Source organism: Pocillopora damicornis, chromosome 9 (assembly GCF_964200805.1).
Source record: "Pocillopora damicornis chromosome 9, jaPocDami1.2, whole genome shotgun sequence".
In the NCBI taxonomy this organism is placed as follows: Eukaryota; Metazoa; Cnidaria; class Anthozoa; order Scleractinia; family Pocilloporidae; genus Pocillopora; species Pocillopora damicornis.
Genome location: NC_142678.1, coordinates 21104650 through 21120653, shown reverse-complemented (window position 1 = coordinate 21120653; position 16004 = coordinate 21104650). Strand labels below are relative to the sequence as shown.

The 16004-nt window shown below is 37.1% G+C and overlaps 2 protein-coding genes across 8 annotated transcripts; both read right to left on the bottom strand.

Annotated features, from left to right (window-relative positions):
• Positions 1-1627: 1627 nt before the first annotated feature.
• LOC113679673 (uncharacterized) lies at positions 1628-8553 on the bottom strand. Of its 4 annotated transcripts, XM_089182318.1 has the most exons (8): positions 7617-7640; positions 6297-6369; positions 4997-5094; positions 4672-4723; positions 4035-4253; positions 2995-3195; positions 2208-2332; positions 1628-1794 (listed from the first exon to the last, which is right to left on the bottom strand). In XM_089182318.1, exons 3-7 carry the CDS (start codon positions 5072-5074, stop codon positions 2214-2216), a joined length of 669 nt encoding a protein of 222 aa, XP_089038444.1. In that variant the 5' UTR covers positions 5075-5094; positions 6297-6369; positions 7617-7640; the 3' UTR covers positions 1628-1794; positions 2208-2213. The 4 variants fall into 4 exon arrangements, with proteins under 4 accessions (XP_089038444.1, XP_089038443.1, XP_089038442.1 ...); XM_089182317.1 differs by lacking the exons at positions 6297-6369; positions 7617-7640 and adding an exon at positions 8246-8553; XM_089182316.1 differs by lacking the exon at positions 6297-6369 and having other exon boundaries at positions 7617-8049.
• A 406-nt stretch (positions 8554-8959) lies between these two features.
• LOC113679671 (uncharacterized) lies at positions 8960-15303 on the bottom strand. Of its 4 annotated transcripts, none has more exons than XM_089182322.1 (6): positions 15179-15303; positions 11801-11893; positions 11487-11547; positions 10760-10984; positions 10000-10197; positions 8960-9274 (listed from the first exon to the last, which is right to left on the bottom strand). In XM_089182322.1, the coding sequence occupies exons 2-6, from the start codon at positions 11891-11893 to the stop codon at positions 9153-9155; spliced, it is 699 nt and encodes a 232-aa protein (XP_089038448.1). In that variant the 5' UTR covers positions 15179-15303; the 3' UTR covers positions 8960-9152. The 4 variants fall into 4 exon arrangements, with proteins under 4 accessions (XP_089038448.1, XP_089038449.1, XP_089038447.1 ...); XM_089182323.1 differs by lacking the exon at positions 15179-15303 and adding an exon at positions 14725-14937; XM_089182321.1 differs by lacking the exon at positions 15179-15303 and adding an exon at positions 13969-14017.
• Between the last annotated feature and the right edge of the window lie 701 nt (positions 15304-16004).

Genomic DNA, 16004 nt, shown 5'->3' with positions numbered 1-16004 from the left:
GCTCGTTTCAACGAATCTTCATGTCTGAAAGAGATTTACAATGCGTGGTGACGACTTGATGTTTCAGGCTGTAAATATCGGCATTCAATTTTTTTGCCACAACAGAATAAAAAGGAGAGAAAACTAAAAAATTACTTTATTTCACTGACCAGGGGACAGAAATTTGCAGCAACTAATAGTAAAAACAGAACAAAACAATCAATTATGGAACTTGCTTTAAGAACTCATGGTAAGGAAGAGATGTTATCTTAAGAGAAGATAATTCTGATATCAACTTTTTTGTGGCAAATAAATCGTGCAATTATTTTGCAAATTTTCCCTAAATCACAGACTCATTGTTTATACCTTCCTGACATAGTCGTTATCTTGATTCGTGGAAACTAAAAACCGATCAATTAATCGAGAAGATTATTACACGAGATGAACAGATTGTTAAACCAGAAAAATTACACCAGAAACCTCATTTAAATCTCCTTTTTAACGCCACAGTGGAGATTGGATTAAAGTCATATTTTTCAATGCCATTACTGATTACAAAAGCTTTATTGTTTTTTACCCTTATCTTAATAAACACGACTGAGAACGCACCTGTGATAATTTGTGGAATGAGTGTCTAGACACTTAAATTGCGCCTTGCAAGTATGTTTATATGGAGTTTGGGACTTTAATTTAGGCTCAGTTTGTTTACGGTCATGCGACTGGTTCCATGAATATGGCAATGTTTTCATTGACAACCTGAGATGAAAAGATGAGTTTAACTTAAGCGCTTAGGAATTTTCGCTTTTTGATTCATCAGTATGTCTAACATTTGGGCGTCTACACCGGTATATAAAACTCAAGAGTAGAAATGAAAAAGTAAATGATTGGACCTAATATATCATTCAATTTGTTATCTAAATTTTAATCAAACGGTTTACGGAAGGCAATAGATATTAATGACGACCTTTGTTTTAAAAGGCATTCAGAACTGACTGTATGCGATGAGGCTCCGCTGGAGATAAGGCTCCGCTAACGATCAAGCGGCCTGGAGTTAAATGAGTTGTTTGGATTAAATTTTACTAAAGAAAGCAACTGATCTTAACTTTTTTAATCAAAATTATGCTTCTTCATTTCCTGCTAACAAATTTAAACATTTTTAAATTAAAGCTACTAACTTGAACGTGTTGTGTTAAACGTCCATTTACACTATGATTAATTTTCATGGATGCCAGGTCAGGTCCAGTGTAAAAGTAATAACTTACGTCCAAAATGAGAGCTGTCTGATATTTGTTCAAGTGTCAGTAAATGACTCGTGACAGAAAAATAAATGAAAAAACAAATTATAAACCATTCTATCTAGGTTCGTTTTTTCTAAATCACTTTTCAAAATAGACGATGAACAGGGAAATAAAAAGAGGCTTAAGAGAGCAGAAGAAAGAGTTGTCGAGTGTTGATATCTTCTCACTAGTTATTGTAAAATTTATTTTTCTTTTCTAAGTTTTTCTGTATTTTATATGATGCAAGATTTACTTCCTGACTGTAGGGATTGTATTGATTCAATTTGAATCAAACTCAAACGCGATTACCGGCAATTACCAATGGACTTTATATCAATTACTGCAGTATAGAATAACAATGTATTTCCGTATTTCCATTGCATTTCTGGTTAGTCTTTATTTCCATATTCTATACAGTTCTCACAAAAGTGACTTGTTTAAGCTCGATTCATCATCACGATTCTTCCGCAAAATGCGGAATAAAATTTTTCACGACATCATGCACACCTGTAAGTAAATGGCCGAAGAAAAGCATTACCTGCAAAAAGAAAAAGATGTTCTGAGATAAGACTTACACTAAATCGATCGTTTAAAAGCATAAGACTGGAGAAGTTTGTCACTTATAAGATTAAAAGCCTCATAGATTGGTAACCAACAAGGGCAATGTATCTCCCAAGTTTTGCTCGAACAGAGCATTTTTGTTCCTACGTGATTCTAGACATATGTAAGGTTCTGTTACAGATAACCTAGGTTATCATCGATTTCAACGGTAGACTACTGTTGTCTTTATTCCAGTTGTACCCTCTCAAAATTCCACCCACCCTCCTCGTTAAAAAAGAAATCCTGTGATAAGTAAAAAGAAAAGGAAAACAACAAACGAAACGTCTCCATTATGTCTTTTATCACAGACATGAAAAGAAGGAGTCTTATAGATATATATTTTGTCAGTACCTGTTGTTATCGGTCTTGATCCGTATTGGCATCGAAACCAAATGGAAACGGAAGTGAGGATTCTTCTGTACCTTCCTCAATTGTAAAGATGGGTGGTGGTGTAGTAACCGCTGTTGCCCATGTTTCTGTGAGGTTTGTTCGAGAGGAAAAATAAACAAATGCACTTGCGCAGGAGTTGAGGTGGTTGCTTCTTTGTTTAACTATGGATGGACTACTTTTTATTCTTCTTGCAGATCTAGAGAACACTTACATTCACGTTCCCACAATCTCTTTTGAAAGAAGACTTAATGATTAGAAATTTCAATTTTGTTTTCGGTCGCCAAGCCACACGGGTCACTAAACATTCGGCTTGAACAATGGCTATCCTGATCCACTTCGGTCCTCTCTTACAGAAGTTCTGGGGATGGGGGGGGGGGGGGGGGGGAGACGAAGAAAGGCAAAGATTAAGTGGCTCTGAGTTCGCCATTTAGTTGTGATCTTAACTCAAACGAAGCAATGAAATTGTTTTACATCATGGAGTATCATGTTAACCCAGCCAGGCTGAAAACTTTTCAAAAGTAATATTTTATGGGCTACCACAATTCTGGCCGCAATAACGTGTTAGATTGACTAGCAAGTTTTTTGTGTGTGTGTGTGTGAGGGGCCCACCAGTGATATCCCAAGCTCAAGACCTGTACCGAACGTAAACTAGACCCTTGTTGACGCAATGAAGAAAGAATCGCCTTCACGTTCGTTTCGTATCATGAGCCTGGACTTCCAGTGGATCTGTTGTTTTGCCGATACTTACTGCACTGAGGACAGCAGTGATCTGGCTTCATTTCAGTCTCTATGCATCCTTCTGGTTTGAAGCATAACAAAAGATTTTCTTTACAAAACTCTGTACCGTCTGCGCTGCATTCGCATAAAGAACAGATTCCTTCCTTCTCACCCTCCGGCAAACGCACTAACCTCTCCCATTTTTCGCCAACTTTTCTGTCATCGGAACAACCTGTAAATCAAAAACGTCAATGATGGTCAATGATCATGGATCGCCATGGGTTTATTCTTTAGATAAAGTAGATCAAGAATAAATGTAAAATGGGAATCTGCAGTCCCTGCAGAAAATAATTAATCGGAGGACGAAATACAAAACAGGAATGAGAACAAGGAATTTGGAGATTTGAAAGTTATTTTCTCTTTGTAACTGAAGAATCGAGGGAAAAAGAATTTGGTGCATAAGGAGAAAGTAAAACATCATCTGGGGTATTTGTTATTAAGAGTTTGAAGGTCTAAAAGAAAATAAAAGTGGATAAGGCGGACATTTTTACTGATTGACAATCTATAAGTAAGGAACTCTAATAGAAATATTGTTAAATCAATGCAAAGAGCAAATTCTTTATGAGGTTTTCACAGTCTAAACTTACTTCATGTGAAATAAAGGAACGTGAAAAGCTGTGGAAAGCATGTGAAAATATTGTCCCTCTCATATAATGTTGTTGTTTTTGTTGTTGTTTTTTTTCCTTTTTAGGCCTTGATGTAATAAACTCGGACGTTCTCTTTACGCTTAAGAGTTTCGATAGCTGTCACGGCTGGACTAACCACAAATTTTGAATTTAGGCCCTACCACGGAGCACCTGAGTTAGAACTCAGAATGAAAGAAACACAGGTGATGTGGAGATCGAAGATAAATGGGTAAATTAAAAGTCTCCTATAGCATGAGTACGTGCTGGAGAAAAGAATACAGAAACTAATAACAAGAACAGAAAGACAAACTGTTCACAGGTTAATAAATGTTAGGCACATTAGAGACATATGTCGATAGAAAGAGAAAAATAATACAGGGCTCGCCTTTTTGTTTGCATTCAGGGCAGCAACTATCTGGACGCCATACATAGTCTTCCATCTTACACTGATTAGTTACGTGACAACTGTATAACTTTGTGCATTTTTTGAATTTCCCTCTAATGCATTTGCACTCATCGCAGCGATCATACTTTGGAGCCACAGCGATGTTAACGGTTGCGCCTGGTTCGTATTCCTTGTTCCTATATGTGCACCCTTCTGATCCTAAAATGTGAAGCAAAATACCAATAATCATGTGGGAATTATGTTCCATTTCAAGAGACTTGTAATGAGTCATTGCTAGTCTAGGTAAGAGGCAGTATCTATAAGATCTCCATACCCAGTTTTAGTCATACTTGGCAACTTTCCTAAAAGCTGTTTCTCGGTCAGGTTATTTTCAAGGTGCATCTCGTTTCGAATCATTTAGCAATGGATGCTAGCGATAATCCAGCATTGACGAGTTTTGCAGATGTCATCCGTTCACTGTTTACGAAACAAAAGACTGACGGTCACCGTGTGGTCATTTCCTAAGCACTGCGTTTTGGTCATGAAGCTTACCGCACTTGCCTTTGTCGTAGAATGGTTGAAACATTGATATGAAATTCATGAACTGTTTTCAATATAACGATTTTTCTTCGTGTACCTCGTTCTTCCATCACCACAGACTTGTTATGGGTCTCAATATCAAAAATGTGCTGAAAAAAAACCAAATAAGTGAACATTAATTTGGTCCATCTCTTCCCTTGCCTTTATTCATGACAACCTGAGTTATCGATTTAGGTGCAAGCGTACAGCTATACGGAAACGATAAAGTCAATTGTTGAAGGGAACTAATTACCGCAACAATGCTTATTCTATTCAGCCCGGCAAGTTCCTCCCCAAGAGACAATAATGTTATCTATGTAAACAGCCCAAGCCAAACTATCTAAAGTAAGAGAACGATTCCGTATTTTGCATGAATCACTTACCTCTTTAACCGAACGACCCTCGATAGAAATTAAAATACAAACGAAGATGATAAGCACCACGTTGAATTTGACGACCATCTTCCTACTTCTTGTGCACTCTGAAAAATTTAATTGACAGTCTATCAATCTGGTTGACTTCGTTTAGATTTAAAGTGTCTATTATTATTATATTCTTTATTTATGGGCAGTTTCTCTTTGTTTTACTTTGCCATCATGTTCATACCTCTAAGGAATTCCTTCTACATTTAAATGCCCACTTAGTATTTTATCTTGACTTGATCTATAATGGCACTAAGTAACTTCCAAACGTCGTCGTTTTAAAGACATTTTCGGCATTTTAAACCTAGACGGTTTTAAGTTTTCCGCTTTTCTCAACGTTTTTTAATTCAGTTCAATACCATTCGTAGTTGGATAGTATCATTCAATAACAAGTTGAAAGACCCCTCTTTGATACGTCCTTTCACCCCCCCCCCCCCCTCCCTGAACACAAATTCTGAAACAATATTTTCTCAGTGATTCGTTTGGGCTCAATTTAAATATGCAAGTATTTGAAAGCCTCTACTAGCTTCCGTTTTTGTTGATTTTCAACCGAAGACATACATTCTGTATATTGTATTCAATACATCGATGTTCTGCCCCAAGGGAATTTTCGCGAAATAAAAGCCTACCCAGAAGTCAAGGAATTAATAAGCCCTACCCCACTCCTGAACTTACAGAAGTGTATTAAATATCAATTATGGAGACTCTATAGTACATTCGATGTCTGAATTCAGATGTTTAGCTATAACGACTTTTTAAAAGGATGAAAAGGCAAAATAAATTTATTATTCCAGCATAACTTGAAAATGGTTTGTTTCAATTGCTCCTTGCACTTAACAAGAGATTTTCCACAATAGTTTCTCCTAGATTCAACATGCATGTGGCAGGCACATTTTGTGCTGTTACAGCATTATAGGCTAAAATTGCTGTCAGATAATATTGATTACATGTTTGAAGACTCAAACAGTGGCTTTTCTTCACTTCTGCATGATTGCTATATTTTTTATGGTATTTTGAACGACCCTTCCTAAATCATATTGACTTATGATGTTCTCCAATTTTGGAGATTTGTAGCGTCTTACCTTATCCTTATAAGAAGTTAGTGACAATAACAAGGTTTTACAGCAAAATGCAATGGTGAAATATGAGGAAAGTAATAATGAACCTCCTGAGCCGCCCTGTTTTAAACTTAGGTTGACTTCAAAGGATGCTGATAAATGCGAGTCAGTGTCGTTTTAACAGACGTTTTTCTGAACTTCACCTGATATGGTGTAGCCGGAGAAAAACTAATCCAGTGGTGTTCGCGTTTCCTGTTAAGCGTACTGAGAGGCAGACTGAATTGGTAACAAAGTTTAAAATAAAAATTCAACTCATGAAATTAAAACTTCAATAACTGAAATAAAATACCCAAGTATAAAGTTCTCATTAACCATATATCTGATAAATTGCAACTCTTTGGAACGTCAAGAACTTCGCTTAATTCAAGCTATTGAAAACGGTATGATGCTAGCGTAATGTATTGTAAGTATTCGAAAGACGCCAACTTTATTGCTTTGTAAACAAACGTCAAAAAGAGGTCAGGGGCCTAGATCAATAGTTAACTTTACAAAACACATTAAATTTGTTTTGTCAGCGGGAAAAAATGCGATTTCATTTTGTATAATTAATTCTCAGAATTTAACCTAATTTCGTTAATTTCTTGCTTAAATTTAGGTTTTCGCCGAGTAATTATGACCCATACAGTCATGATCACTGTTTATGCATTAAAAAAAAACTAAATGGCGTCAATTGCTCTCAAAGCAATGACTTCGAATACTGGGACATCTGTATCTATATCTTGTTTCTTCGGTCATCTTAGCGATTTCCGAAGCGGAGTATTTAACGTCTCTTGAAACAAAAGTACTGCCTGAAATGGTCAAACACCGAAGGTTTGAAAAAAATGGCTATTTTAATTTACGTTCGATTAAACAGTGAAGAATAAGGCCAATTTTTCCCGTCCAAGAAACTAGGCGAAGAACGAAATTTCAAGCATTTCAGTATAGATGAACTGATATGATTAGTCTGTAGCCACATAATATATGCCTAAAGATTAAGGATGGTCGCCACATTAAACTCTCTCTCCATCTTATAGTTAAAATTATTTACGATCCAACCAGCTAATGGTGGTTGACGACGGTTGTTAAGCCACATCAGTTTAAAATGACAGTTAAATATTAAGGCTGGGCTCCAACTAAATAATCATATGAGTGTCGCAACAAAACATAGTCTACAGGTTCCACAAGCGTCGATACTGTTAACGACGGCTTACAAGATTGATACATTAAAAAATGTACACCACCAGAAAGCTTCCAAATTTTCTGACCGCAAAAGGATAAAAACTATAGTGTAAGGTGTTTCACCTTTATGCAAGCAATAGCACAACCAAAGAATCCTGACGATTTTTGATTAGCATCGCAAGTCTAAATCGTAACGTGTATTCTCTATGGACTAATACATGATATTAAGGCATGTTCAATCATATGAAATTTCGGCGTTAAAATACGACAGAAATACTAAAATATCTGTACTAAACTCGACCTACCCAAGACTTGATAGTGAACCATCTGACCTCCACGTAAATGGATCTAATTCATGTTTCCCAAAAGTAGTCATCTCAGAAAAAATTAACGGTTTTTAACATATAAATGCAGCTCAATATTTCAAAAGAAATCGAGTTAGCAATTTTGAAGACCGTGAAAATTAGGCTTTTGTTATTTAGGAGAACAAACTTTCTTCTTTCTCAAAGTCATAGGCGTCCATAGAGATCTCTTTCTTCGATTAATTGTTGGCAAATTTAACACATCTGAATTGTTAATTAAAAAGTGACGACCAAAGTGTTCACGACTTGTCCTATTTGGGTATTTTGTTAATCAAAATACATTTCCATCCTTTGAAGCAAGAAGAGGAACTGATTTTTTAGAAAAATACAAATATATGTATTCGTATTAATTATATTTTTTGGCTTTTCCACAGCATTGATTCCGTGCAAGAACACGAAAACAAAACAGACAACACAATGAAATTCTTTCATCATAATAGAGGTAACTAGGTGATCTGAACAATAGAGCATATAATTCTGATATCAAATTGATGGAAGGAAGAAAACCGGCAAAAATTAAAGCAGTGAATGATTGAATATCACGAAAGCTTTTAAATATCTGCACATGATACCTTAAGACTGAAAAATGATACCATGATCATTTGAGAGATGACTGCAGAGTTACCAGTCAATTCAAATGCACCTCGTGGATATATTTCATTGTGCGTGAGGCTGGACCCATTCTTTGATTATATGGCCACGTGTTTCCACCATGTCGCGTTCTGATTGGTCACAGCAGTGGAGATAGTCGTCAATAATGTTCGCTCAGGATGTCCCGCTTTGTTAAAGCATCAAGCATAAAATGTAGTCTGACAAATTTCGACTGTGCGTAAATGAGGAGTAGAAATGAAATGACCGCCGGACCATTCTTTGATTATGTGGCCACGTGTTTCCACCATGGCGCGTTCTGATTGGTCACAGCAGTGGAAATAGTTGTCAATAATGTTCGCTCAGGATGTCCCGCTTTGTTAAAGCATCACAGCATAAATATAGTCTGCCATTTTTCGACTGTGCGTAAATGAGGAGAAGAAATGAAATGACCGCCGGACCAGAACAATATATCTTGATCTGCAAAGTTTTTCATTGAATCATAGAAACTCTCAAAAAGCAATAGCAGACAAAAGAAGATAGATAGGGTATCAAAACATTTGCTTAAATTTTATGGTTGACTCGTTCCCAGCGAAACATTAAAGAAACTGCCAAAAATCATCCTGATGCAGTTTAACCACTAAAGTAACTGATACTGGATGTAATTTAAATTAAAATGACTGCAGCAAACAAGAAGATGCGTTTTCAATTTCTTTTCAAGTTTTATTTCCAGGTTTAATCGAGTCTCGCGAACACATCCATTCAACGATCTCTTATTTCTTAGAACAAGTCATTAGAATCGTCATGCTCACTCTTCCTTTGAAAAACTAGAAGCTCTCAGAGATCTCAACACTCGAAGCAAATCACATCTGACATTTGTCGAGCCTGGTCTTAAGTTTCTTTGTCTTCATTGGAGTCAAACGGGAAATATGGAAACGGCGGTGGTTCTGTAGGTTCCGTCTGTATAATGGTAAAGCTTGGCGCATCAGTCGTAGTTGATTTGGCCCAAGTTTCTGAAAGTTTGATAGAAAAAGAGCAATGAGCTGTCATCTTAGGACACTGGCTACATCAATTCCCCAAGTACTTACGAAAATGAGGACAACAACTATATTTGCCGAGAACAATGTGTACGGAAACATTAACAACTCTACGAAAGAAGTAAAATCGTTTTTCTCATGATGCAGTCACTTTCGACGAGGATCGCGACTTTCATCTACGAACTGCTGTCTTCTTCACATTCACAAGTTCCGCGTCGATGATTAACTTCATCTGCATTAAAAACTTACTCTCCCTCTATTTGGGACGTTATCAAGGACCTATAACCCAGAGAGCAGTTTCTCTCTAAGACCAACACATACCCAACTTTTGCCACCTCGAGGACTCATTGGAACTCTGCATATGGGACTTCTTGTTGCTAGGTTATTAATTGTTCACATTTTAATAGCAGTTTTCAATGCAGTACAGCAGCTTAAAAAGTCCACATAACCACAACCTGAAAATCGGTCATTTGATGTCGAATTGAATTTTTTCAAGGTTGTTTAAATGGACCATTTTCTCGCCTCAATCCACTGTCCTAGCTTACGAAAAGGATGCCTTTTTTGCGCTGTTGTAAACTTCCTGTGCTCTAGCTTGAACATGTAGTGATTATTCAGATGATTTTTGCTGTGAGACATCTTTCTTCCTCTTTTTCTCTTATTTCATGCATTTATTTCATTATCATCTCTTTGGTGATACTTACTGCACTGTGGACAGCAGAAGTCCGGTTTTATCTCAGTCTCCAGACACCCTGGTAAGTCAAAGCAAATGAAACGACTGTCTTGGCAGAACTCTTCGCCGTCAGCTAAACATTCACAAAGAGAGCAAATGCCTTTATTTTGCCCCGTCATGCTTTTTATCCTCTCCCATTTTTCCCCGACCTTTCTGTCGTCAGTGCAACCTGTAAATCAATAACTTCAATATTTAAAGCTTAAAAAGCAATTGGTCAGTTTTGAACGCATTAGAAGAGAGATTCCATTGTCACATACACACCTAGTACACGTGTAATTGACAGAGTAAACTGAATTCTTAATTTTTTTTCCGTTCTTAACTGAAAGAAGCCACTAAACGAAGGCAAGTGGCCCTATTAGTTTTTTTAGGTGAGGAACGGTTGGAGGTCAAGATTCAGGTACTTAAACGCGAAATAAACGAGCAAAAATGGAAAGTGCAGACGATACACAATGATAATAATCTAATTATTGAGTTGAGGTAGTTGGCCTCGATGCATATTTTAAACAAATTAATTTATAGAACTACTGGCGAGTCATGCACAGAAAACTGAAAATCGTAGAACTGAGAGTTAATGAACGAAAAAATTCAAAAACGTGCAAGTGCAGAAACAGAAGACAGAAACAAATAGCAAGAAAAACGAGCATCCCTGCACAGACTCTGTACACACACTAAAACTCAAGGCACACAAGCGAAACGAGGATTGAGAAAGCTATGAACAGTAGGTAACTTACTTTTTCGTTTGCACTCAGGACAGCATTTACCAGGAAGCCATTCATAATCCTCAACCTTACACTTCAGAAAGCCCACTTCACAATAGTACAATTTGGTGCATTTGCGGAATTTTCCTTTCTTGGTACATGTGCATCGATCGCATCTTGCATAATCCGGACCCAAATTTATGTCAACTTTTGCGCCCGGTTTATATTCCTTGTTTCTGTATGTACATCTTTTGGGTTCTGAAACGTTATGCAAAACAGTGACAGTGTTAGAATGAGCGACAAAATATTGCTGAAGTCAATGAGGAAGACATGTTGGGGATGTCCAGAATCAACTTTCCAACCACCAATATCCAACTTGAGCCGCAGTCTCTTAAGCTTGCATCGGATTCATCAGCCACAGACGTAAGCAATGGACCCTTGAGATGTACTCGGTCATCATCAATGACAAAGGAAGAACGTTAACGACCACTGTCATTCGCTCAAAATGTTCCTGAAGTGCGAAATCTCAATGTTTCACCTTACCTTTACTCCAATCCCACAAATTTGTACTTTTACCTATCTGTATTAGGTTACTATCACTAAAATTACGATAGAACAGTAGTTCGGCTACGCTGGACATATTTTCGTCCATAGTAACACATGACCATGTTGCCATTTCCTGAGCTTGTTAAGTGGAATAACTTATGGACAAGAGACTTAGAGGTGAACTTTACAAGTTCTTAAGATGTTTTATACTTGCCACGTGCATATCGTGCTTGTACCATGGAGGACTCATCCTGGTTCTCTGGATCTGAATTATCCTGAAAATAAGAAAACAAATCACAGCTATAAAGTGAGAGAGGGAGCTAGTTTGTTACCAGGAAAATATCCTTCTCTGACCATCGCGTAAGCCGAGATTGTATTGTCTTGGTGAATAGAAAGGAGCACTTAAATGATATGATTTAATACAGTCATTGCTTGATGAGCAGCGAAAGCGAATACGTTTAGGACAAAACGCTTATTTGATGTCGGTTAACACGTCATGAAAGATCATCACAGTTTTACTGATATTACCTGAATGGAGTCACGTTCCATATCGCGGCCTATTATTGGGCTAATGGAAACAGCGTATGCCTCAAAGAGTAAAAGACACACCAAAAAAAGCATCTGTAGAAAAGAAAAAGTATAAAATTCTTTATGGGTTGTTTATTTACACAATTCTCGGTTTCAGCTGAACCTTTTATCTGAACATTTATTTGTTAAGATTGTTAAGAGTGGACGAACATTTATTAAATAAAACTTCTCGTAGAGAAAGCCCAAGGCCCACTGATTTTGTAAAACCGTGGTTTAGGTTGTAGAGCTCGTGTTATAACCGGCCCCATGAGCCCACATCATTTAACAAATAGAGAAGCCTTGACTGTGCTCTGTTCTGTTACAAAGCACGCAGGAAGCGGCTAGAGCACGAAAGAAGTGTAGGGAGAAACACGAGACGTAGTCGAGTGTTTCTTCCCACTTCTTGAGTGCTCTAGCCGCTTCCTAAGTGCTTTGTAACAGAACAGAGCACAGTCAAGGCTTCTCTATTTGTTTTATAATAAAGAATCCATTAAATTCCCCGAGCATTACTTTCAATTTTCAAAACAAACTTTATTTCCAAAGCGAAGAACAGTGTCGTCAGCATGCTCTATACTCTCATAAAGCACGCTACAATAAGCCAATCAGAATCCCTGTTAGAATGGTTCAAATTATCTGATTGGCTGTACAAGACTAAAACTGTCAAAAGTGTCAAATCATCAAAGTTCAAAAACCATCAAAGTTCACCTTCTGCGATTGTTTATAAACTAAAATAGTTCGGTAAGTCGAATTTAAAACTTTTGCCTGAAGTTTTTAAGTCTCTAATACAGAATCTTGAAGTGAAATGTTCAGTGAACTTCAGCCGAATTATGGCTCATAAAAACACGCGAGTTTTTTCACATGAGAAGGTATAAAACAAACTGTTCAAGGCGAGTGTTTTTTGAATAAACGACAGCCGAATTCACCGAAACATGAAGATCGCTCGGGATACGGCAAAACTCGGCTGCAGTGACTTTCCACTCAACGCATCGGAAAGGATATCAGAGCAAGCTCTTATTTTTTCACTCGAAGGGCGGTCTATATAGTTTCTGAGACTTGCTTTACTGTGATGACCGGAGATCGCCATGATGAGCGAGCCGCGATGGAGTTCAGCATGATCATATTCGCTCAGACACCGTCATGATTAGAATGAATTTTAACAGTTATGCCAGTTTGGTTATATTTTTCATCATTTCTGTTTTGTTCTGTTTTGTTTTTGAACACTGAACTTTAAATACTATATGAGTGTTAGCTGTGTTTGATTTTTATTTCTGTACGTAAGCTTGCAATCTAACTGAGCGTGAATTAATCTTTAAAACTCGGAATGTCGATTTTGTTTTTCCTTTGAGGATTTTCGTGTCTGCTTACGTTTTAATAAAGTAAATTACGGCGCCTGGTATGTTTACAAACCTTAATTTGGTTCTTCTGTTGCTACTTACCGGCTCGCTTGTTCCGAAACTTCACTTTCAATTATCGGAAAAAAGCTACAAAGAAGTCCCGGAAAAGGTCGAACATAGCACAATTTGGCAGATGGCGTGACAGCTTTAGCTCAGCTCTAAGTTCTATACTCTCATAGAGCATGCTCTTTCAACCAATGACAGCGCGCGTTATATCCGAACTTTATTATAAAAGGGATTAAGATGGCACGAGATAAAGAATTCACCGGCCGGTGGAGATTTCATTCTCATCGCCTTTAAATGAAGTTTATAAAGGAAATAATCTGGCCTCAAGGGAAATCATACGACGAGAAATTTCTTAAACTTTTAAGTGATTAACGCTTAAACTGTATTATACAGCAGTAAAAATATTTACTTGAACATTTACAAACTGGTAACACTATCGTGCAGACGTAGCAGTCGCTACTAAATGCAAATGATATGTGAAACCAAAAAAGTATTAAGCATTATTTTACCCTAACAAAAAAAGGCCTTCCTGATTGGTCAATGACGAATTCATAAACAGATTACGGGATTTCTGTTTTGTACTCGCGTGTGGGCTAAAGCTTTTAAAGATCAATAAACAACGCTAACTTCAAGAATGTTCCTAACATTCAACTTGGTTTGAGTATTATGTTGTAATGACGGTATCGAAAGACCCTTGATAGGATTGTACTGTATGAATGGCATTAATACTTTTCAACTGCAAGTCTTGCGTACGTGATCCTTGACATTTGAAGAATCTCTGGAGGTAACAAAAGGTGCTAAGTTCTTCGTTAATCAGACAATAGCATTTATGATTTCCATTTGTTTCAGCAACGGGCGGCTTACTTCATTGTCTGTGAAAATCTAGAAGCCACAAACTTCGCGCAGGCAAAACATACCAAAGACAACACTTGTTATTTAATGTCTGAGTGCACCCTTCCAAGAAACTAATTAGGATTTTGGCATTATGCCCCTTGCATCGAAAACTCTGGGATACCTTCTTCACTTTTCTTGATAGATTTGATAACAAAATTTAGAAATTTTGCCACACAGTTTCGTTTTAGCGAAAAACAGTTTACTTTAACAACTAGTAAATTGATCCTCTCACTGGATTGTTTTGTTATGCGAGAAACAATCCCAGAAACATTCTTAGTACACCAACTAAAATCCCTGCCCCTCTCGATGTTGGTCTGCAAGATGGTATGGACGCATCAGCACTGAAAAACATCGTAGGGAAGAGAAGAGGGGCGATTGAACATCATAAACGTTGTTTTAGGAAGTGTCCCAACTAATATTGCCTAAGAATGAAGTTTTGCCAAAGAAACCTAAATTAATACATGTTTGAGTGTGAGGTGAACAAAAAACCCTTACATCAGTTGAAAGGGGGATAGCTTTTTTAAAAGGACATCCTGAGATGATTCTTACAGTAAGAGTTTTGGTTATATCTTCAAGAGGAACTGAACCTACCTTGAATGGTGTACTTGTGGAAACAGATCCTACGCACGGTAACTAAGTGATGTAAAAGCTTCGCAGATTGTCTTTTTATAACAATAGTCTTAGTCTACCTTTAGATAAATATGCAAACTTAAATTGATTTCAAGCTTGGCTGATTATAATGATTAGAAGCTTTTGTTTAGCGCCGTGGTACAGTTTAGATATGTCTTCGTTGTTTAAATTATAATGTATAACTTTCATTCCATTTCATGGGCATTAGTTCTGATGCTATTAAATTTAATAGAATAAAAGAAGGACGCGCTTTTTTTTTCTATCTACGCTGTGCAAACAGTTTACGATAAATTGTGATAGCGTTAATGTCACCTGCTCTTCCTTTGACTGGGAAAGCTAACAGTTCAGCTCTAAAGAATTCACTGAACGAGTCTAGAACCAAATTTTTTTTATTCTTGTATTATACTCTTCATACCTTTGTTGGCCTCAAAGGAAATTATACGGCGGTTGGGTCAAAGTTTGTGTTGTTTTTCTCCAGCTCTCTTTTTTTCGATGGGAGATCCCAAGTAGATAACAACCAGAGTAAAATACAACTAATTTGCAAAATTGAATTGGCTTGTATCAGGAGTAATAAATTATCATTGAAATTAAATTCATGCATTGTTTCTTGGGCATTTAAGTACCAGCGGTATCTCGGCCATACAATGACAACATGAATTAGTCATCGATATTATTCATTTGTGAGTAATTAATCCCCCGAGGTGAACAATCACCCATAATTTCCCCTCATATAATTGCCAAATTAGAGTCATCTTTCACTTTCTTGGCCACAGGATGAAATTCAGCTAACACGTGCGCACTAATTTATATCACCTACTTGAAAGGGAAAGTCTGTGCGAATAAAGGCCACTATACAGAGGCGATTAAAACCCTAAACAAACTGTTCATAATTTCACCGCCTCCACATCAAGGTTTCTTGTTAAATCGGCTCTAGAATCGCAGACTTCAAGCCACGTTGCCACATTTAAAACAAAGAGGTTTTTTTTTCTTTTTCTCTTTGTATGTTGGTAAAAGGCGCCGCATGGCCATCACAAGAGAGAATCTTGGCAAATTTGCAATAATGATTTAGCCTGAATAATCAGCGCGAGAAGTCTGTTTGAGAAAATAGCAACTATGAACAGACGATCAATATTTCGACGATTTCAAGGCTCGCTTACATCTAACTGTAATAACGTTGTCAAAGAACACTGATGCAAAAAGCATGTGGAGCTCACCAGAACATATAACACAGTCAATAAAAT

Bases quoted from the DNA above. Each gene is read 5' to 3' on its own strand.
- LOC113679671 (XM_089182322.1), bottom strand. From the start codon at position 11,893: ATGCTTTTTTTGGTGTGTCTTTTACTCTTTGAGGCATACGCTGTTTCC. The intron at 11,548-11,800 runs GTAATATCAGTA...TCTTATTTTCAG, and splicing joins TGGAACGTGACTCCATTCAG to GATAATTCAGATCCAGAGAA. The intron at 9,275-9,999 runs GTAAGTATCACC...TCAAACTTTCAG, and splicing joins CTTCTGCTGTCCACAGTGCA to AAACTTGGGCCAAATCAACT.
- LOC113679673 (XM_089182316.1), bottom strand. From the start codon at position 7,638: ATGGTTCACTATCAAGTCTTGG. The intron at 5,095-7,616 runs GTAGGTCGAGTT...TAAATTTTTCAG, and splicing joins GGTTCACTATCAAGTCTTGG to AGTGCACAAGAAGTAGGAAG. The intron at 2,333-2,994 runs GTAAGTATCGGC...CAAACCTCACAG, and splicing joins TCACTGCTGTCCTCAGTGCA to AAACATGGGCAACAGCGGTT.